Source organism: Macaca nemestrina, chromosome 19 (genome assembly GCF_043159975.1).
Source record: "Macaca nemestrina isolate mMacNem1 chromosome 19, mMacNem.hap1, whole genome shotgun sequence".
Classification (NCBI taxonomy): domain Eukaryota; kingdom Metazoa; phylum Chordata; class Mammalia; order Primates; family Cercopithecidae; genus Macaca; species Macaca nemestrina.
In genome coordinates this window covers 18,130,309-18,152,716 of record NC_092143.1, presented here as the reverse complement: position 1 = coordinate 18,152,716, position 22,408 = coordinate 18,130,309, and the positions used below count along the sequence as shown (strand labels likewise).

The window sequence follows — 22,408 nt, the reverse complement described above, 5'->3', positions numbered from 1 at the left end:
GTAATATTTAAAACTTACACAAAACGTTATGTAGCAGAGAGTTTCTAAAGGAATATGCCTCAAGGAAAATGGGAAAGTCAAAAGATTCAAATGTTTGGCTCTGTAAAACCAAAGTTTCCAAATAAGGAAGGCAGTGGTTTCCAAAGAGCATAGAAATCTATACAGAAGGAATTATTGTGTGTTTAGATATGCATAGGATATCACTAGAGTAAATACAGTAAAAAGTCTACATACCAATACGGTAAGGGGAAGAACCATCTTAACAATAGGCCCTGTTCAAGTACTAAAAGTGTTAGTTCTACATGAGTCAGAACTTGTACTTGAGTCAACAGTGTTGTGGCCCCACATTGTTCTAATCTGTTTTGCTCCATTATATTCTAAGCTGATCCAGAAGAGTGTTCCTTTTAGCCTACCATCATGTTTTAATACAGACATTAGAAAAACTATAGTGTGTAACATTTTGGCATGATAATAAGTCAAGAAGTCATGTTTAAGGAAAGTTTGAAGGAATTTAGGAATGTTTAACCTGGAGAAGAGATGGCTTGGGGATGAAAAGATATTTTAAAGGTGTTTAGGTAGAAGGATGATTAGGCACACTGTGCAACTAAGGTACAGAGCTAACACTAACAAGCAGAGGTAACAGAGGCTGATTTCGTTTCTAAGAAAAACTTACTAATTGAGCTATCTAAAATGCAGTGATCTCCCTTAATAAACTAAGAATATTCTTTCATTGTTAGCAGTCAGAGGCTAACCATCATTCGCCAGTGAGGTAAAGGTGACTCCTAATATCTGATGGAACTAATTACCTTTAAGTTTCGAATCCTTGAGAAAGATTGGTCCATAGGGAAAAGGTAGGCCCCAATAGTGAGTAGAAAGAGGAAAAGAAAAGTGACTTCCCTCTTCTTTCTAAGTAGGGCCATCTTCAGCTTCTCAATCCATGCCCATGTTTCTCCAGATCAGACTCTTAAACTACTCATTCAAAGGTCATTCACAGTTATATTTTGGTGCCACTTTCCCCGTATCTTGAAAGCAAGACTACATAATAATTAGGTTGCAGCCCTCTATATGTCTATAGGGATTTGGTTTACCAGATGATGTTTATATTTTTCATACCTATTAAATTTATAAATCACTCATTATAGGAGCCTTGTTTGTGAACAATTTTTATTTATAACTGTATTTTCAAAGGAGTAGTTACACTGATTTTTTTCTCAGTGAAATTCATTTTTTCAACTAAGTCATCTTTATAAGGGAACTCATTTAAATCATCTATTTTAATCATCTTTATGGCCGGGCCTGGTGGCTCGCGCCTGTAATCCCAGCACTTTGGGAGGCCAAGGTGGGCAGATCATCTGAGGTCAGGAGTTCAAGACCAGCCTGCCCATCATGGTGAAACCCGGTCTCTACTAAAACTACAAAAAATTAGCCGGGTGTGGTGCCGCGCACCTGTAATCCCAGCTACTCGGGAGGCTGAGGCAGGAGAATCGCTTGAATCCAGGAGGCGGAGGTTGCAGTGAGCCTAGATCATGCCACTGCACTCCAGGCTGGGTGACAAGAGCAAAAAACTCTGTCTCAAAAAATAATAATAATAAATTATCTTTATAAGAGAACTCATTTACTGGCATTTTTGTGGTGTGATATTAAATAGGAGCTAGTTTTACAGGCTAACAACTAGAATAAAGGGAGAATGTATCAGAATTGACGTGAATGAACAAGATGAATTGTTTTCTGGAGAAATGCATCTGCTTTCCTGATACCTTTTAATATCAAGATAATCAACTAAAACTCAAAGATGACTAAGAACTACAAGTAATCCTAAACTTAACAAATGCTCTTATTACCACAAAAGCTCTGTTACCCAACTCAATCAGGACCCATAGTAGGTCAGTTTAACAGGATGGCTAAAGCAAGAAATCAGGAAAATGGTATCTACCTTAACTTACTTTAACTTAAAATGTATATATGTTATTTTCTTTTACCAGTCTTTTGATGTAGTCATCTCTTTTTTGTGAATTATAGTTAAACATCTTCTTTCTGAGGTAAATCATATCTGTAATGCAATTGTCTATGATTTTCAGGTTAAAGTTCTTTAAAGAGGATCCAGAAATATTTCTGTTATGCACTATAGAGTTTTTCTAGATTTTTATATTTTTCTCAATCTTTTACAATTGTCTTATACCTAATAGTTAAACAGCAATGTTTTAAGCAATTTGCATTTATCAGTTTTTCCCAAATCTTTCAACTTAGTTGTCATGGAAAACTTACTTTTTGTTTTTTTTTGTTTTTTTTTTGTTTTGTTTTGTTTTTTTGAGACAGAGTCTTGCTCTGTCGCCCAGGCTGGAGTGCAGTGGCGTGATCTCGGCTCACTGCAAGCTCCCGGGTTCACACCATTCTCCTGCCTCAGCCTCCCGAGTAGCTGGGACTACAGGCGCCCACCACCACGCCCAGCTAATTTTTTGTATTTTCGGTAGAGATGGGTTTTCACCGTGTTAGCCAGGATGGTCTTGATCTCCTGACCTCGTGATCCACCCGCCTCAGCCTCCCAAAGTGCTGGGATTACAGGCGTGAGCCACCACACCCGGCCGGAAAACTTACTTTTTGTACTTTTTTCATATTCATTGAAACATCTGATTGGGTTACATGATTTAATTGTTATGCTCATTTTATACATTTCCATGACATTCTGTAATTTAAATGATGAATACCACTGACATAAATAGATTTGTGTGAGGCCGGGCGCGGTGGCTCAAGCCTGTAATCCCAGCACTTTGGGAGGCCGAGACGGGCGGATCACGAGGTCAGGAGATCGAGACCATCCTGGCGAACACGGTGAAACCCCGTCTCTACTAAAAAAATACAAAAAACTAGCCGGGCGAGGCGGCGGGCGCCTGTAGTCCCAGCTACTCGGGAGGCTGAGGCAGGAGAATGGCGTAAACCCGGGGGGCGGAGCTTGCAGTGAGCTGAGATCCGGCCACTGCACTCCAGCCCGGGCGACAGAGCCAGACTCCGTCTCAAAAAAAAAAAAAAAAGATTTGTGTGAATAAACACAATTGACTCCTGATAAATAACTTACTCTGCACGTGAGGATTCATGCTTGAGGGGAGCCTGTTTACCCTCAGTGATCACCATGCAATAGGCATCATCTAAGAAGGCTTCTCTTTTATATGGTACTAACTCGGTTGTTCTGTTGGACATAACAGTTTGGTTTCGTTTAATTCCCTTAACTACCTTGTCCCAAGTCATTTCAGAGGATTTAATGGTTAATCACTTTTTACCTGGTCTCAGATGTTTACGGACTGACATGGAACATCTCTCTCCAGAGCATGAGGTGAGCCACTGTGATTAGCAGTGCCATATTCATATTTTAATCCCTCATATACAGACTTGCATTCTTCTCTATGTGAGGCTTATCATATGCTATACTTAATTTTTTTTAATCTAGCTCAGTGTCATTTTATCAACTTATTTACTAGCTGTGATATTTTCAACAACTCCTTTCACATCTTTGAGCCTCTCTTTAATTGTCTAAAGTAGGGATAATACACTCTCCTTCACTTAATATGAGACTTTAATAAGATAATGTATGTGAAAATTTTTAACTATAAAATGTTGGTTATCTCTGACCATCAACTTTCTTAGATGCAGTTTCTATTTTCTGTCTTCATTTCCTCATAACTATTTTATTTCATTCTGTTTGTCTCCTGTTTCCCCTCGTTTCCTCTAAATCCCTGTTTATCATTTATTTTCTATTCTGTATCTTCAACCTATTTTTCCATCAGCTTTTCCTTTTACGATGTTTGACTCTGAACTCCTAAATAGCAAAAACTTCCTTTCATCCCTCTCCAAGTCTCGTATTCTTCCTGATCATCCACATTTACTCTCTCAACTTTTACAGTGTCTATTGGTACATCATATTCCCTGCATCACAGTAATCCATTGAAACTGCCATCTTTAAGATCACTCGTGACCAAGCTGCCACCCTGACAGGACTTTCTTTTTGTTGTTATAACTTCAGGTCTCTCTGCAGCATTTTCTGATTCAAAACTCCTGTGGCTCCTGGGACTCCATTCTATTCCTGTTTTTTTTTTACTTCTCTAGTCAGTTCTTCCCAATCTCCCCTCCTTTCTTACCTCACCTTTTCATTCATTAGAATTACTCTCCATGAACAAGTTCATCCATACTCATCATCTAACTTGCCTCTACTATATGTTACTATCAGACAAATTTCATCTTCTGCTCTAACCCCATGCTGGAGCCATAGAACTTCCTGGCTCACTGCTACCTGTCTATTTCACCTGCATGTCCTACAGGCATCTTGTAAAATTTAGCATGGCCAATCCCCTCAACCAGAATTACTCTCCGTCTCCCACTTTGGCTAATGCCACACGGCTTTCTCCCCAAATCATATACCTGATAGTTAACATGGAATATGTCCAATTAGTTCTTTAATTTCATAATGTCTTTCTAATCTCTTCCCTTTCTTTATACCTGTGCCACCCTGTTAGTTGAATCCTTTATTGTTACCTCATTGAAACCATTGTAGAATATCCTAATTTTTCTCCAATCTTAGCTCTCTACTATTGTTTCTCACTACAGCCAAAGTACTTTTTCTAAAGTATAAATCTCTTCGTCTTATTCTCCTATTAAAAACCTTTTACAAGTTTCTTACATACAAGGCCTTTTATCATCTGACATCTGTTCATCTTGATAGTTTCATCCCTCTCCCTTTCTCCTCCATCACACACTCTGCCCCAGCCATGCCAAACTAATTCATCTCCACCACATACATTGTCTTTTGCTTCCATGCCTTTGCCTGTTCTCTTCCTTCTGTCAGAAGAATACCATTGCCTAATGTAAAGTAGGATGTACATTCAAAGGCTATATTACATATGTGTTTGTATTAGTCAAGGTTCTCCAGAGAAGCAAAACCAAAATGATATATTAAGAGATTTATTTTAAGGAATTGGCTTATGCAGTTGAGGGGGCTGGCAAGTCCAAAATATGTAGGAGAGACCATAAGGCAGAACACTCAGGCAGGAATTGATGTTTCAGGCTTCAGTCCAAAATATGGAGGGCAGGCTGATAAGCAGTATTTGAGGCAGATTCCTTCTTCAGGAAACCTCACTTTTTGCTCATAAAGCCTTCAACTGCTTGGATGAGGCCTACCCATATTTTTTAGGGCAATAATCTCCTTTACTTAAAATTAATTTATTGTAGATGTTCAGCACATCTACAAAATACTTTCATAGCAATGCCTGGGTCACTGTTTGATTAAATAACTGGGTATTATATCCTAGCCAAGTTGACACAGAAGACTATGACTAACTATCAGTCTTGTTTAAAAAACAATTATACTGTCACAAAGTTGATGAGGGAAAAAAAAGGAAAAATTTTTAAAATAATAATAATTAAACTAACACCCATGTAATTACTACCTAGCTTAATAGAAAATTACCAGTATCTTAAAAGTTCTATATATGCCCCTCCGTAATCATGTCCCTCTCCTGTGCTCCTCCAAGTTTAACACTTGCCCAGAATTTTATATTTATCATACTTTTTCTTATTGTTTTACCACATATTTATTTATCCCTAAACAACATAGTGTTTAATTTTGCATATTTCTCCTATCCTGTATATATGGAATCTCCTGTATGTATTCTTATATGATTTGCTTTTTTCACTCATTTTGTTTATAAGTTTCATTCTTATTGATATTTGCAAAAGTAGTTATCTTATTGTCCTTACTGAATAGTATTCCTTTGTATGATTATGCCATAGTTTATCCATTCTCCTTTCTGGGAAAATAGGTGATATTTTCAGTATTTTGTTATTATAAACAGAATTACAAGCATCTTATGATGCACATGTGCAAAAGTTTGTCTGTGAAATACAAACTAGGAATAGAATCAACAAGTTGTACAGTGTACACATTTTCAGTTTTGCCTGCTAATGCTAAATTGTTTTCCGAAATGCTAACAATTTATACCCCTATAGGCAGTGTATGGGAGTACCCTCTTAGTTCTCATGTTTGCCAACACTTGGGATTGTTAAACTTTCTAATTTGGTGGATATAAAATTACCATTATGTTTCTGATTTGCATTTCTTTAATTACTGTCAAGTTTGAGCATTCTTTGGTATGTTTATTGATGAGTTGTGTTCTTCTATTAAAGTCTATTTAGGTTTTTTGCCTATTTTTCATTTAGGCTGTCTTTTTAACCGTTATTTTTTAGAAGTTCATTATGTATCTGGAATATACCAATACTTGGTCAATTTTATGTTTTATGAATATCTGTTTCCAATTTATATGTCTTTTCATATCTTTGGCATCTTCGAACACTGATTCTTAATTTTTTAATAGTCAGATTTATTGATCATTTCTAAAAGACATTATTTCCTATACTTCTGAAATTTTTTTTAATTGACTTTATATAATAAAATCATTAATTTTACTAGAATTGGTTTTTATGTATGATGTGAGCTAGCATTCCAATTATATTTTTTTTCCTATATGGACAATCTGTTATTTCAGTATTATTTATTGAACAGTTCATCCTTTTTGCACTGATTGGCAATGCTGCCTCTGTCATATATGAAGTTCCAATGTATGTACGTGCCTGTTATTGGGGAACATTCTTTCTCACTGGTTTCTTTGTCAATTATTATAAAAGCGATATGCTGTCTTCATTACATTTGTCTTGTTTAAAAGTCCAGAATTCCAGTAGGACAAGTCCAACATCTTGTCCTTTTTTAGAAATGTTTTGACTGTTCATGACCCTTACCTTCCTCATGTAAAGTTTAGTATTATATTGACAGGTTCCAAGAAGGATCTTATTTAGATTCTGATTGAAATTGAATTGACTCTGTAAATTAATTTGGGGAGTCTTCTCTATGATTGAGTCTTGCTATATAGAACATGCTATATCTTATATTTATTTAGATCTCCTTTCAACACGCTGGGACTACAGGCATGAGCCACCATCCCCAGCCTGGTTTTTTTGTTTTGTTTTGTTTTTCTTTATTTATTTTAAAGTTAGTTTTGAATAGGGATTTATCAGTTTCATTAATCTCAAATATTGCACTTTTAGCTGTGTTGATTTTTCCTACTGCTTTTTTTCTATTTTACTTATATCTGTTTTCATCTTTATTTCCTTTTATTTTGTTTAGGTTTGTTTTTCTATTTTTCTAACTTCTTGAGGAGGAAGTTTAGGTTATTTTTAAACTTTTCTTCTTTTCTGATATATTAATTTAAGGATTTTGGTTTTTTGTTTGTTTTTTTTTGAGACAGGGTCTCACTGTCACCCTTGCTGGAGTGCAGGGTGCTGTCTTGGCTCACTGCAACCTCTACCTCCCAGTGATCCCCCCACCTCAGCCTCCCGAGTAGCTGGGTCTACAGGAATGCACCACCATGCCCAGCTAATTTTTTGTATTTTTAGTAGAGACAGGGTTTTGCCATGCTGTCCAGGCTGGTCTCAAACTCCTGGGTTCAAGTGATCCACCCACCTTGGCCTCCCACAGTGCTGGGATTACAGGCTTGAACCACCATGCTCAGCTATGAATTTAAGGTTTTAAGTATTGTTTTAGCTGTATCCCTTGCATTTGCTATCTTTATTATCATTTAGTTCAAATTACAGTTTTATTTCCAGTATTTCATTACTGACCCATGGGGTTTGTTTAATTGGGGGGCAATGGGAATTATCTAGTGATATTTTTGTTACTGATTTCTAACTTAACTACAGTCAGAAAACAGTGTGATTTCAGTCCTTTGAAATTTGTTAAAGTTATCCTAATGACCCAGAATATGATCAGTGTGGCATTTGAAAAGAATATACATTCTGTCTTTATTAGGTATACTGTTTTATATATTTCAATAAAATAAGGTTAGTTAATTTTATGGTTCAATTCTATCTTCGTATCAGTTTTTTTGTGACCTGCTTGTTTCATCAGCTGTTGAAAGACATGTTAAAAGTTAAGACTGGCAGCCAGGCGTGGTGGCCCATGCCTGTAATCCCAGCACTTTGGGAGGCCGAGGCAGGCAGATCACCTGAGGTCAGGAGTTCACAACCAGTCTGACCAACATAGAGAAACCCCATCTCTACTAAAAATACAAAATTAGCATGGTGGTGCATGCCTGTAATTCCAGCTACTTGGGAGGCTGAGGCAGAAGAATCGTTTGAACCCAGGAGGCAGAAGTTGCAGTGAGCCATGATCGCGCCATTGCACTCCAGCCTGGGCAACAAGAGCGAACTCCGTCTCAAAAAACAAAAAAAGTTATAATTGGGAATTGTCTACTTCCCCTTTTAGTTCTTTTCAGTTTTGCTTTGTATGTTTCTTAGATGCCCTTTATCAGGTTGGGGAAGTTTCCTTCTATTCCTAGTTTTTGAATGTTTTTATAATGAAGGGATGTTAGATATTATCAAGTATTTTTTTCTGCATCAATTGAGATGACCATGAGGTTGTTTTTTCTTCTATTGATACAGTGTGTTACATTAATTTATCTCAGAGTACTAAACCAACCTTGCATTCCTGGGATAAATCCCACTTGGTTATGTTGTATAATTCCTTTTATATTAGCTGGATTAAGTTTGCTAGTATTTTGTTGAGGATCCTTGCTTCCAAGATAAATGCTAAATCTAAGTCTATAGGACAGAACAAATAAGAAGCAAGCCTGTTTCACCACAAATTGCCCTACCTCCATTAGGGTATAGTGGGACTGAATAAGAAGAATAATTTAAAGACTTTAAAAGGATCAGATTCCCAGATTCCCTTGCCAACCTTGAAAGGAGACTGGAGCTTTGCTCTGTAGACTTGAGATATCGGGCATAGCTGAAAACCATACTGAAAAGAGGGAAAATAAGTGACAGCTAGTTAATGATGGGACACCTCATTACCCTTCAAATTCTGGCTGTCAGGTTTATGCCTACAGGGGAAAACAGATCAACAGAAAGTTAGGTTGGTGCCAGATCTAACTTAAAGTGAAGTTTACCCATGCATAAAGAGATTCTAATCCACATTTTGGTGCGCCAGTCATTAGTAGACATCCCAAGATTACCAATCATTTCGAAAAGCCTAGAATACCAAAGATAGAGATGAAAATATAGAAGAAAGAAGGAGGGTACTGGAGGAAACAGACAATGCGAGGAGGATAAAGAAAAATACAAAAATTTCCCCTTAAAAACCAAAAAGCAAAAAACTAGCCAAACAAACAAATGCTATAACCTGTGAGACAAGAGAGTGGGGAAGCAGAGAATACATTCAAAAAAGGGTAATCTAGAATTTCCCACATGATGCATGATAAAAGTTTCATTCTCTCAGAATAATCCCCAAAGTCCTCATCATAATCTCAAGGCACTACAGGATCCAGCCCTCTCTTCTAGTACATCTAAGACTTCATCTTCTATCCTCTCTCCCTTGCTCACCCTGCACCAACTCTGGCCTCTTTCCTTAGGATATGGCAGGTCTTCTCCCACGTCACAGCCTTTGAGCAGCCTCTTCCTAGTGTCTGCAGCACTTATTCCTCCATCTCCTTCATGTTTTTACTTAAACATTAACATCTCCTTGAAGCCTACCCTGAACACTTCCATGAGAATTGTACCATTCTCTGCTTTGGACTTCCTAATACCCCTTATCTTACTCAATATTTTTTTTTAAACCCATATCACTTTCTAATATACTACATAACTTACCTGCTTTTTGTATATCTATCTCTCTTACTAGAACATAAGCTCCACGAGTAGGGAATATTGTCTGTTTTATTTGCTCTATCCCCCCTGTCTAAAAAGGTGCCTAGCCCATAGTAGGTAGACAATAAATATTTTTTTAGTGGCCTCCATGCCCAAACATGGGCCGAGAATATTCAGAAGAGCCATTCATTTTCTGGTGTGGTTGCCAGATATCAGAGCAGCAGTTTAGATCTCTCTAACCTTTCTATCACTCACTCAGTTTCCCTGCAGGAATGGTGTTAACTTTTATACACCCAGCATATCCCTCATTATATTTTAGTAGCCATGGAGCTGTGCCTAGTCTCAGCTCTAGACATTAAAATAAGGGATCTTGCTTTTTGCAACCTGGAGAAAGCAAAGGGGCGTAGAACAGGACAGCTTTTACTGGGAAAATATGTGTGTGACCATAGTGTGTGTGTATGTTAAATATATAGATGTATATAAATTTTACTGTTAACATTAGAAGATGGTGGGTAAGCTAAGGGAGAATAGAAAACATTTAGAAAGAAGACTAGTGAAAATCAAAATAAATTATTGTTATATGATTGAGATTTTTTAAAGCTACTTCTGTACCTAGTCTAGCAATCTAATATGAATTCCTTTAACAAAGTGACTGCCAAAACTAAATTTTTAATTAACATATTAGCTTATGGGAATATTAAAAATTAAAGCATTAGATTAAACCATAGTATTTTACTATGTAAACTGTATTTCACTAAAGTAAATTTTTTTAATCAGGTTATTTTAAGTTCCATGATAAAAGAATGTGAACAAAAAGTTGAAAACAAGACCGTCCAAGAGCCTCAAGGGTAAGACATTAATTCTTTTTTTAAGGCTACATGTTAACCTTAATTTTCCTATCTAAATTTGCTATCAATCAGTATAATGTGTCATTTTGTGTTATGTTATAGTCATTCGTTTAGAAGACAAGAAAATGATTTAAGTCACTGGTTCTCAAATCCTCATCCATAAACCATCTCATCAGAATTATCCGGGGAATTTAAAATTCAGGTCTCCATCCCATGCCCTGTGCCTTCTCTCAATATTCTCAGTCAGCCTAGGGACATTCAAAAGCTTCCAACAAAATTCTGATACGTAGCTGGGTTGTTCACTCACTGGTCAAAATAATGTCTAGAAACTTGTGACAGGAGTTGTAAGATAACATACTGCGTAAAGGATTATAAGCTTGGGAATGTTCTAGTCACATGCTTCTAATCAAACTAATTGGAATCCAAGGATTCAGTAAAATTAAAATATAAGCATAGGTGTGAAAGAGTATATATAACATTGGAGTTTCGGGAGTGGGAGTTATTTACAAATGGACTGTACGTACTCTTACTGAGGTAACCTTGAGCATCTTAAGTAGACTCTGTTAGACATAAAAAGCTGAAAAGTATTTTCTTTAAGGCTAACTACCGGGAATAAGTGTTTCATCCTATGGGTCTAGAAACACACACACACACTCGCGCATGCGTTCCTCCCTGTTCCCCATGCGCAACACACATACGTCTTTGATGTGTTAGAACCCTTACTTTATAAAGACTCTTAGAATGGAAGCAGTCTTCTCCATATATAACCATTTTAGCTACAGAGGATTAAAACAATAGACACATTCACATCTTCTATATTATTGGTGGTTTTTTATAGAGGTTTTTTACAAGTTTTTCTAACAAACACAAAAATAAACTGAAAATATAATGAATTTCTATACATATTATAACTGTAACCCAGCTTCAGTTTCTTCCATACCCCACCTACTTCTCCCTCCCATTCTCTGATATGTGTCTTTTAAACATAAGTATTATTTTAAAAAACATAAACACAATATCATTATCACACCAACATAACAATAACAACTTAATATCATCAACTATCTGGCCTTTGTTCAAATTTCTCCTTGTTTTATAAATGTCAGTGATTTGTTGTTTGTCTTTCCTTACAGTTTGTTTCTTTGAGTCAGGATCCAAATGAGTTCTGTACATTGCAGTTGGTTGCTATGTTAAGTCTCCTTCAATCCATAGACAGAATGTTACCTTTCTATTCCTTTTTTCTCCATACAATTTACTTATTGAAGACACTGAGTCATTTGTCCTATAGAGTTTCCCACACTCTGAATTTTGCTGATTGCATTTCTCTTCTGTCTTTTAACATGTTCTTCTCTATTTCTTGTATATTTGATAGCTGGGTCTAGAGCTAGAGACTTAATCAGATTCAGGGCAAGCTTCTGTTCTCCTCAGGTTTTTACACATATGATTCTGTCTGCCAGGAGTATTCTTACTCTGCCTGGCTAGTTCCTATTCATCCTTCAGGAAAGAGCTTAGATGTTGCCTCTTCAGGGAAGCCTTCCTTGGCCCCACCCTTCCTCTGAAGTCTATCATAGATCAAAAGCACAAGAGGAAAGCCTTTTACTTGAAGCACTAAAAGGAATTGCTTCTCAGATGGAAGGAAAAGCGAGAGTGAGTGCAGATAAAGATACCTGTATCCGTGAAGAGCGCTGCCTTTTGCTGTGGGGAATACAAAGATGATGCATACATGGATTTCACCTCCAAAGAGCCTGTGGTTAAAAGCAGTATTTTTCAACCTGCAGATCATGACGTTAGTACATTGCTTAATTAATTCAATTGGTTGTGATAGGTATTTCATCCCAAGAAATAGAATCAAACAGAGAGTACATCCCAAGTGGTAAGGGTGAGTCTTTCTTATGAAACATCAGTTACCTGTGTAAGTACTACAAGTCATCACATAAAATGTGGCACTTACTATGGATCTGTGTCAGAAAAGTTTGAAAAGCACTGATCTGCAGGCAGAAAATGTATGCATAACTATTTTGGTATCCTTCTCATATTCATTCAGCAGTAAGTAAATTCAGAGCGCTTACCATGGGCTGTTCACAAAGATGAGCTTCAGCAAGTCATAATCTCTTCCCTCGGGGTATTCACAGCTGACAGTGGGAAAAAGAAGCAGTTAAAAATAAAGATAAGCACTAAAACAATGCCCGCAAATGGTTCCACGGAAAAAGGAATACAGGAGTCTTCAGATATGAATGACTGGCTAGGGAGGAAAAAAGAAAGAGCAAAAGAGGATTACATGAGGAAAAATCAGCACTGTACAAAATGGCCAAAGTTACAGAAAAGCCTGTTTGGGAACTGTAAGTAAAGCTAGAGCGCGGCCGGGCGCGGTGGCTCAAGCCTGTAATCCCAGCACTTTGGGAGGCCGAGACGGGTGGATCACGAGGTCAGGAGATCGAGACCATCCTGGCAAACACGGTGAAACCCCGTCTCTACTAAAAAAATACAAAAAACTAGCCGGGTGAGTTGGCGGGCGCCTGTAGTCCCAGCTACTCGGGAGGCTGAGGCGGGAGAATGGCGTAAACCCGGGAGGCGGAGCTTGCAGTGAGCTGAGATCCGGCCACTGCACTCCAGCCCGGGCAACAGCGCGAGACTCCGTCTCAAAAAAAAAAAAAAAAAAAAAAAGCTAGAGCGCTGAGTACATGTGGGAGAATGGTAGAGATAAGTATATAAAGGTAGGAGGCACCAAACAGTAAAGAATTCTGTGTGCCACACTGGGAGATTTGGACTTTGTGTTATAGGTCAGGTGGTGGCAAATTTTTTGTAGAGATAGTAAATACTATTTTAAACTTTGGAGACCATACAATCTCTCTCACAGCTACTGAGCTGGACTCTGCTATTGTAGCAGGAAAGCAGCCTTTGGCAATATGTAAATAAATGCGCATGGCTGGGTTTCAGTAAAACTTTTTTTTTTTTTTTTTTTTTTTTTTTTTTTTGAGACGGAGTCATGCTCTGTCGCCCAGGCTGGAGTGCAGTGGCCGGATCTCAGCTCACTGCAAGCTCCGCCTCCCAGGTTCACGCCATTCTCCTGCTTCAGCCTCCCAAGTAGCTGGGACTACAGGCGCCCGCCACTTCGCCCGGCTAGTTTTTTTTGTATTTTTTAGTAGAGACGGGGTTTCACCGTGTTAGCCAGGATGGTCTCGATCTCCTGACCTCGTGATCCGCCCGTCTCGGCCTCCCAAAGTGCTGGGATTACAGGCTTGAGCCACTGCGCCCGGCCAGTAAAACTTTATTTATAAAAACAGCAGGCTGGATTTGGCCTGCTACCTGTAGCCAACACTTAGGACCTTTGGTTATCAAGTCAGTGTCCATCAGAATCAACTAGAAATTGCTGAGTACCATCCCCAGAGTTTTTGATTCAGAAGATCTGAGTGGAGTCTGAGAATTTATATTGATAACAAGTTCCCAGGTGGAGCTAATGCTGCAGGTCTTGGAACCACACCTTGAGAATCACTGCTTTAGGAACCAGACTCTAGGGAATAGAGAAGTGGGTGGAACAGATTAGAAAGCTGTTATAGGAACCCATGATGAGATGAAGTGTGGCCTTGGATGGGAAGGTAACAATAAGTAATGCTTATGAACCAGATATCATTCTAAGCATTTTTCATATATTTGCTAATAATAGTCATACTAACCCTACAAAGTAGATACTTCTACTATTCTCATTTTACAGATGGCAGAGAGGTAGATAAGTTGCTCAGAGGCCACCTAGCTACTACGTGGAGGAACCAGAACCCAGGCATTGCTGTCCTTGAGACTGCAATTTTAACCACCATGTTATAATGCCAGTGTATGGCAGTGAATATGAGAAGATGGATTTGAGACCCATATTTCAGATGGGAACTCAGTTTAACTTGGCAGCTGATTAAGAGTGAAGGAGAACAGAATCAAAATATTCCTACAGTTCTGATCTGAACATTTAAACGGATGATGATAAAATATAACAAAATGGAACTATAGGAAGAACTATTCTGAAGAGGAATATTTAAAATCTGAGGCACAGGTAGAATGTTTTACAGGCAGTTCACTGAGATCTAAGAACCATTAGCAGCACATGGGTGGTAATTAAAGGCTTACGGTTGGAGCAGTGGTAGATAAATGATATCATTTGAAAAGGGGGCTCTGATGAGGAGAAGGTGAACAGTCATGGAATTAGAGACCAACATTTCAGATGCATATGGAAGAACTTAACTGAGAAATAGAAGGCAAACCAGAATGGTGTTAGAAATCAAGTGGAGATTTTATTTTTGTTTTTGTTTTGTGGGGGGGTTGTTTTGTTTTTTTGTTTTTTTCAAGATAGAGTCTCACTGTGTCTCCCAGGCTGGAGTGCAGTGGCACCATCTCGGCTCACTGCAACCTCCGCCTCCCAGGTTCAAGCAGTTCTCTTGCCTCAGCCTTCCGAGTAGCTGGGATTACAGGCATGCACCATCATGCCCGGCTAATTATTGTATTTTACTAGAGAGGGGGTTTCACCATGTTGGCCAGTCTGGTCTCAAACTCCTGACCTCAGGTGATCTACCCGTCTTGACCTCCCAAAGTGCTGGAATTACAGGTGTGAGCCGCCGAGCCTGGCCCAAGTGGAGATTTTAAAGAGAAGAAAAGAGAGAAATAATATAGGCCATAAATAGTTTTAAAGAAGATAGGGATATTAGTTGCAAAGGAAAGATCTGAGATTTGCTTGAAAACTTGCAGTGAAGATACACATTACAAGGCATCCCATTTCATTTTAATAATTTTTTTTTAAAATGTATGTTTTCCTGGATTAAAATCTCCCTTTCCAAAATTCCTATGCCCTCTAAAACAAGTCTTTATCATCTGGTAGGAGGGTGGGAGAGTGTTACAAACCCCTTTATAAAACTGATAAAAATTTACACTCTGTCTTGGGGTGGGGGCGGAATTGCTGTAATGCAATGATTTTTTTTTTTTTTTTTTTTTAACTGAAAAGCTTTGTAATATAGACCTGGGCCTCCTACCTCAGATGGAAAGAATCAGAAGTACTGGATTAGGCCTAGGCACCTGCATTTTCAAAAGTTTTCCAGGTGACTGTGATGTGTATCAGTAGACCTATGTAGATATATACACCCCTGCAGATATACATTTATATCCAATTTTTCACGTATGATATACGCAGATATCAGTTAAGTCACCTAAATCTTCTCCAGACCAAATATTCTTCATTCCTTTCATTTTTACCTCTTAAAGTTTCCAGACTCCTTAACATCATGGTTGGCCTCCTCTTAGAATATCATTAAAACTTGATATCTCAACTATGGTCTGACCATACATCCCCTTTTTCTAGATGTAAATGTAAATCATACTTATCTTTTGACTTACACTGAGTTTTCTAAAGAAAGGAAGAGCACTGAAAAGCTAGAATGTTAAGGAAAGGCACCACAGGACTTCAGCTGGGCTTTGAAAGATGGGTGGGCAATGGATAGAAAGATTTGAGAGTGATTGAACAGTAGGCTGGACAAACCTGACTGCAGGGGGTCAAAGAGATAGTCAGTGACAGGGGTATGGAAAAACAAGACATAGATTGCTACGTTTCTTGAATGCGGAGCACATTCCATCTTGTAGGTGGTGTGTAAGCATTAAAGATTTTTGAGCTAAGATGTGATATCAAGAAGTGACTTATAGAAGTTAATCTGATTATTAAAGATAGAAGACTGTTGGAATTCACTGAGTTGTGAAGTATTAGCCATGGAAGTAAAAAGAAACAGTAGAGGAGACGCTTCAAAGAATAAGGTCACAGGACTTGTGTTTGGTTTGAAATAGAAGTAGAAGGAGCTACTAAATTCACTGTTAGAACAGAGGAAAATAGTAGAACCACTGGCAAAAGTGGGGGGGAATTAAAATGGGGAGTTATTTCTAAAGTTAGGGTGTGAACACAAGCTTGAGATGTTGACTTTATCTAGCCAATAATAGTAATGTGGGACTGACCGTCAGGAAAAGGGATGCAATTCAATTTGAAACTTTGAGAGTAAGTTTTATAATTGAAGAATCAAGAGCCAAATACCAAACCTTAGGGAAGATTACTTTGTGGGAAGAGAAGCAGCAGGAAAGAGAACCCATTGGTGTACTGTCAGAAGAGCAATGTGAAGAATATTTTCAAGGTGGGAGTTGTGGTTTGGTTTTTAACTTGAGTAATTCACAGTGCACACCCTTATAGACTACATAGACCCAGGTGCCCTCCATGGCAGGACACACCTCATGCAGTAGATTCAACAGACATGTTGAGCACCTTCAGCTTGCCACATGTTGTCTTTGACATGTTCAAACACATTATCTTACTTAATCCTCAGAATTCTTTACAACAGAAATCACAAGCTGTGTTTTACAGATGAGGAAACTGAGTCAGAGAGATCTAAACCATCTTGGCCAAAGCCACAAGGCAATAAACTGGATTCCAAATCTATTACAGGACAGTTGTCAGATCATTGAAAAATTGTGCTTGATCATTATTCTGTTTCTGTTCAGTACTATGATAAATTAGCAATCTTTAGTGGTCATTTAGATTGTGTTTATTCCCTACACAGTAGGTTGGTGAAAAAGAAGAAATGGATTTGAAACTGTTGATTGAAATCAGTGCAACTGGCAATTCAGGACACCCCCCGAAAAAAGGAATATCCCCCCAAAAAGGCATATACCACAGGATTATCATCAGCACAGCACAAAACCTCATTGCAATTTAGTTTACTCATTTGTGAAAATACTGATAATATTTATCTTCCAGGATTGCTGTAAGAATTAAATGAAGTGATAAAGAATAACTACTAACAATTACATCATGCTATTATGTGCCTAGCACTATACTGAGCACTTTACAGTTGTATTAATATAATCATAATAACCCTAGGAGGCAGATACTAGAATCCTCCTCGTTTTACATATAAGATTAAATAATTTACCCAAGCTGGTAAACAGAGCCAAGATTCAGTCCAGTCCCAGACTTGTTCCTAACCACTACACGTACTGCTTCCTCTACTATAGATAACAAACATGAAAGCTGCTAACCTAGGATGGCGTATACAAACTACCCTCCATAAATATTAGTTTCCCTTTTGTGATGCCAATTCAGAGTGTGTTCGTTAATGATATGCTGCTAAAGAAATGAAAAATTGTTATTTTTTTATGTTGCTTTACATGAATTTTAAATTTTCTTTCCTAGCTCAATGTCAATTGCTGCAAGCTTAGTGAGTGAAGATACAAAGACCAAGTTTTTGAACAAAATGGGCCAGTTGACAACATCAGGTGCCATGTTGGCCAATGTGTTTCAGAGAAAGAAGTAGAAGCAGGAAGGAAGCCCCCAGTAAACACTAAGATGGACCTCAAGCCGACTGGTTCCTTGTACTTGAAGTACTTGCCTTTTTTATTTCCTCAGTTTTATGTTCTTGCATTATAATTTTATCCTAACCTCCAAAGATATTTGCACTGCTTTTAATTACTGCTGTATATTTGTTGATTTTGGAGTTACAACTGTGGTAATAGAAAATTGAGTTGATGGTCTGTACCAAGTCCCTTGTCTATGTTCTTGTCTTTCAGAATAATTTTTATATAAATATATATATAGTGAAGAAGTTTTTTTTAATTTTTGGATGGGATATTCGCAAATATCTGTATTATACACTAAGCTATTACAATGGTACTTAAAATAATGTAAATTTGAAGTCATTGTTATAAAATAATAAAGTGGAGATTACTTAAGTATTTAAATTATGAAAGAATAATGCAGACTTTTTATTGTTTCTTAACTGACTAGAAAGAGCCACCAGCATTACTCTGTGCCTTTTGGACATCAGTTTGTGTGTTCTGTAGGAATTGTGTGCATTCCATTCACACAGTATTTCTTTAGGATGCTGTGATGATTTGAATTACAAATCCTACAGTAAATAGCTAAAGATGAAACCTTCATTTCAGAACTCTCATGAATATTTTTTAAGTGCTATTTAAACCTCCCCAGCACTTAGATGCATATAATGGACTTACCTGAGGAAAGACAGCACATAGGCATGGGGAGAGGCAACCAAGGTGAATTTTACAAACTGGTGTGTAATAGATTTAAATGCTCAAAAATAAATGTAACTGAGAAGAGTTAATAATTGTGAGATCTTTCCCAAATTGAGATACAGAAGAAAATATAGTTTGAATCTGAAATTTAACACTTAATTTATGTAAAACATTTTATTTAAGATATTTTCTAATGATTTTAATTTTAGAGAGTACCTTTTCATTCTGTGTGTTACAGAGAAGTACTGAAAAGTTAAGGACACTTGGGGGCTACTTTTTTTCCCTCTAAAATAAAAAAAGACATTGGCTAAATTATAACTAGTTAGTTATCACCTTGTCCCTTAAAGTCAGTGACTTCCTGTGTTTGATGTATATTACATAGAGTCTTCAGTCGGTGTACAGTTCCACTGGAATTCGACAGTTGTCTATACAGTCACGCAACTTGAAGTAGAAAAGAGTGCTGGACATAAGAAGGGGGTGATTGGTTTGAGGGGTTAATGTGAGGCCTTTTTGAAAAATGAATATTTTGATAAAAAGAATTCTTGTTTTAGCACAGTTGATGCATATAGGTGATTCTCATATTTGTTGTATAAACTGGTTTAATACATTTGGAACATAGTTGGATTACATTCATTTCCTGGGAAAGCTAGCTTACCATACATTCAAGTTTATAAAACAATTTGCCATAGGCAAAGCTATTTAAAAAGTTCATTCTGAAATTATTTCATTTACCTACAGTGAAATAATTGTGAACCAAGTAGTCTTTCTGAAAACTGTTGGGTTCTAGGCATTCCTGAGAAATTGAAAGTGGCTACCTTTCATGTCAAAAATGTTGATCTGTTATAAATAAAATGTTTTTGCATATGTTTTTGTTTTGGTTTGGGCTATGTGTTTTACTTTCGTTTTGAAACACTATACTTTCTATTAAGCAAAAAAATGAGAAAAGCCTATGTTCATGAAAATATACCAATATTTTATAAATATAATTTATATAAATTACCTATTTTGGTTTACTTTTACTAAAAAGGGACGATGTTGCTATAAAACTAATACATTTCAGAAGTAACTGGAAGAATAATGTTTAAACTCTGATTTGCTTCCAACTATAGTAGAATATGTGTATGTTTGTTATCAGGTGAATGGATAGAATGTATTTTTATTGTGAATGTTTTTATTAATTAGTGAATATATTTAAGTTCTAATGTTTTTTTAAAAGGCAACAGTAGGCAAGATTCACAGTGTATTTCAAGTGAAAGTCTCTTTTCTTAAATATTTTAATATCATTAAGATTTCACGTTGTGGTTTTTGTTTTTTGTTTGTTTGTTTTTAGTAAAATACGTATTGTCTTTACAGACAAGACAGACACTAATCCCTGAGACTGAGATTTGGACTGAGTCCAAAATAGGGCATAAAACTCCCGTACTCATTCCTTTTAAACAGAAGTAAACTTATGGTACAAGTTTGTAAGTGTTCAACTTAATGAAAAACTAAGTTTGCAAAGTAATGAAAAGCTAATTTAAAATTATATCTATGTTTCCAGAGTAATCCAGAGATTAAATTTTTTCAGAAATCCAGAAGTGCCATAATTACTAATTTAGCTGAATTCTTCCAGGAACAGTGCTTGAATGATGGCAGTATCTATCTCTATACATAGGTGTCTATGACCTTCATTGGTTTGCATTATTCACCCCTTTAGAGAGATTATTTTGTTAAACATCAAATTGATTTTCAACCTGAATGAAATTGTGAGTAATTTAAGTCATGCCATCCTCATTATCCATGGCTTTTAGGATATGTCAACTACTATACACTATCATACTAATGGGGGTCTCAAGTCAAGGTGCCATCACATTCTTATTTTTAAAAAGTTGGTTCAAATAGTCTCTGTTAAAGTTTAGGGAGGTGAGATCAGTATGTGTTGAACTGTCTTTTCATCATCCCATTTTTCAAGACAACCTATTTTGGACCATTATTTGAACTCCAAGGATATAACTTTCTCTAGTTACTACCCTGCTGATCTTTGAACTGCAGTAGCTAACTACAGCTAACATTCTGTGCTGGTTATACTTTCTTAACTATTCTCTATGTAAAGAATGTACTAATTTTTTCAGTACATTAAAGAAAGTTACACTTTAGCTCTTCAATGTTACACTTAAAGAGCTTTGGGCTGTACACCGCGGCTCACGTCTGTAATCCCAGCACTTTCGGAGGCCAAGGTGGCGAATCACCTGAGGTCAGGAGTTCAAGACCAGCTTGGCCAACGTGGTGAAACCCCACCTCTAAAAATACAAAAATTAGCGAAGCATGGTGACACAGGCCTATAATCCCAGCTCCTGGGGAGGCTGAGACAGGAGAATCATTTGAACCTGGGAAGTGGAGATTGCAGTGAGCCGATATTGTGCCACTGCACCCTAGCCTGGTCCACAGAGCAAGACTCCATCTCAAAAGAAAAAAAAAAGAAAAGCTTTGTAATTAGCAATTCTAATTCATGAAATACTCCTGATTAGCCAGGTAACAAAATTCAGAGTTCAAGGTTGGATGTTAATTCTCTTGTAAGAAAACTACGAAATAAATTTAGCCTTTTGTGTGAGTAGACATCTATTTCAAAGTTCTACTGTAACTTTACAGTGTGCTTGGTTTTGATACTAATTTTTTCAGTACATTAAAAAGAAATAGAGACTGTCCGGGCGTGGTGGCTCACGCCTGTAATCCTGTTTTTTTGGGAGGCTGAGGCGGGAAGATCACTTGAGGCCAGGAGTTCGAGACCAGCCTGACCAACATGGTGAAACCCTGTCTCTACTAAAAATACAAAATTAGCTGGGTATGGTGGCATGCACCTGTAATCCCAGCTACTCTGGAGTCTGAGGCAGGAGAATCAGTTGAACCCAGGAAGTGGAGGTTGCAGCAAGCTGAGATCGTGCCACTGCACTCTAGCCCGAGCAACAGAGTGAGACTCCATCTCTAAAAAAAAGAAAAAAAAAAATACAGACAAAGTACTAATCAAAAATAATGTATCAGGTAAGTTTCTGCATATTGGTAAAATAATTGGATTTTAGACGTTCTTCATACTACATAAGAATGTGTTCTGTAGACATTTTGTGTGTGAGCCTACACTATAATCACAGTCTCTAAGTGGCACATCTCATCACTCATATTTTTTCTTTGGGACCAAGAACAGGAAACTGTTTTGATTGTCTTTTTTGTGGTTTACTTAGCATGTTTAAGAAAAAAAATCTTAAAACATCCTGTTCTCTGTAAGACCACACCAATCGTAAAGTACATAACAGTTAATATAAACTTAACACTGTATCAAAAACAAATATATGTTATTTTGATAGTATATAAATAATATCTTCAGTTCAGTGTCATGAGGAATATGAACTATTTGCTTTTCTCCAGAGGCTTCAATAATCTGGGAAATTCTGTCCCCAGTGTATCTACACAGAGAACTCTATTACTATTCTAATTCTTTTTATTCCATTACAGACTAATCCATCATATTTATTTCAGTTAGACCATTGCATGAATAGATTTCTGGAGGGACTTTAATGCAGTAAAATATATGTAGTTTATAAGCTGGCATTTTGTGTTGTGTGTTAATGTATATTAAATTCTTGGTCAGTGATGTTTTTAGGGTGTCATTTGTTGATAGTAATATGCTTTTTATAATTTTAACAAACTGCTTCCCTCCTGGAAAGTAACCGTTTCTTGAATTGTTGGCATTTTAAACCTTAGATATTTTCAGGATATGCATCTTCAACAAAGCTGGAAATGTTACAGATCATCTCTTTATAAAATATACATTGCTGAGTAATATAAATCTAATAATTTCT

The 22,408-nt window shown here is 37.1% G+C and overlaps 1 protein-coding gene across 10 annotated transcripts in view; it reads left to right on the top strand.

The window, feature by feature from the left end:
* RELCH (RAB11 binding and LisH domain, coiled-coil and HEAT repeat containing) overlaps positions 1-19,439 on the top strand; it is a 121,476-nt gene extending 102,037 nt beyond the window's left edge. For all 10 annotated transcript variants that reach the window (XR_003016916.2, XM_011733318.3, XM_011733317.3 and 7 more), the window contains 3 exons: positions 3,240-3,328; positions 10,459-10,529; positions 17,737-19,439. Coding sequence is in view for 9 of the 10 variants with exons in the window: in XM_011733318.3 (XP_011731620.1) it covers positions 3,240-3,328; positions 10,459-10,529; positions 17,737-17,857 (281 nt within the window). In the remaining variant the exon portion in view is untranslated. The remainder of the gene's footprint in view (positions 1-3,239; positions 3,329-10,458; positions 10,530-17,736) is intronic.
* The last annotated feature ends 2,969 nt before the right edge of the window (positions 19,440-22,408 follow it).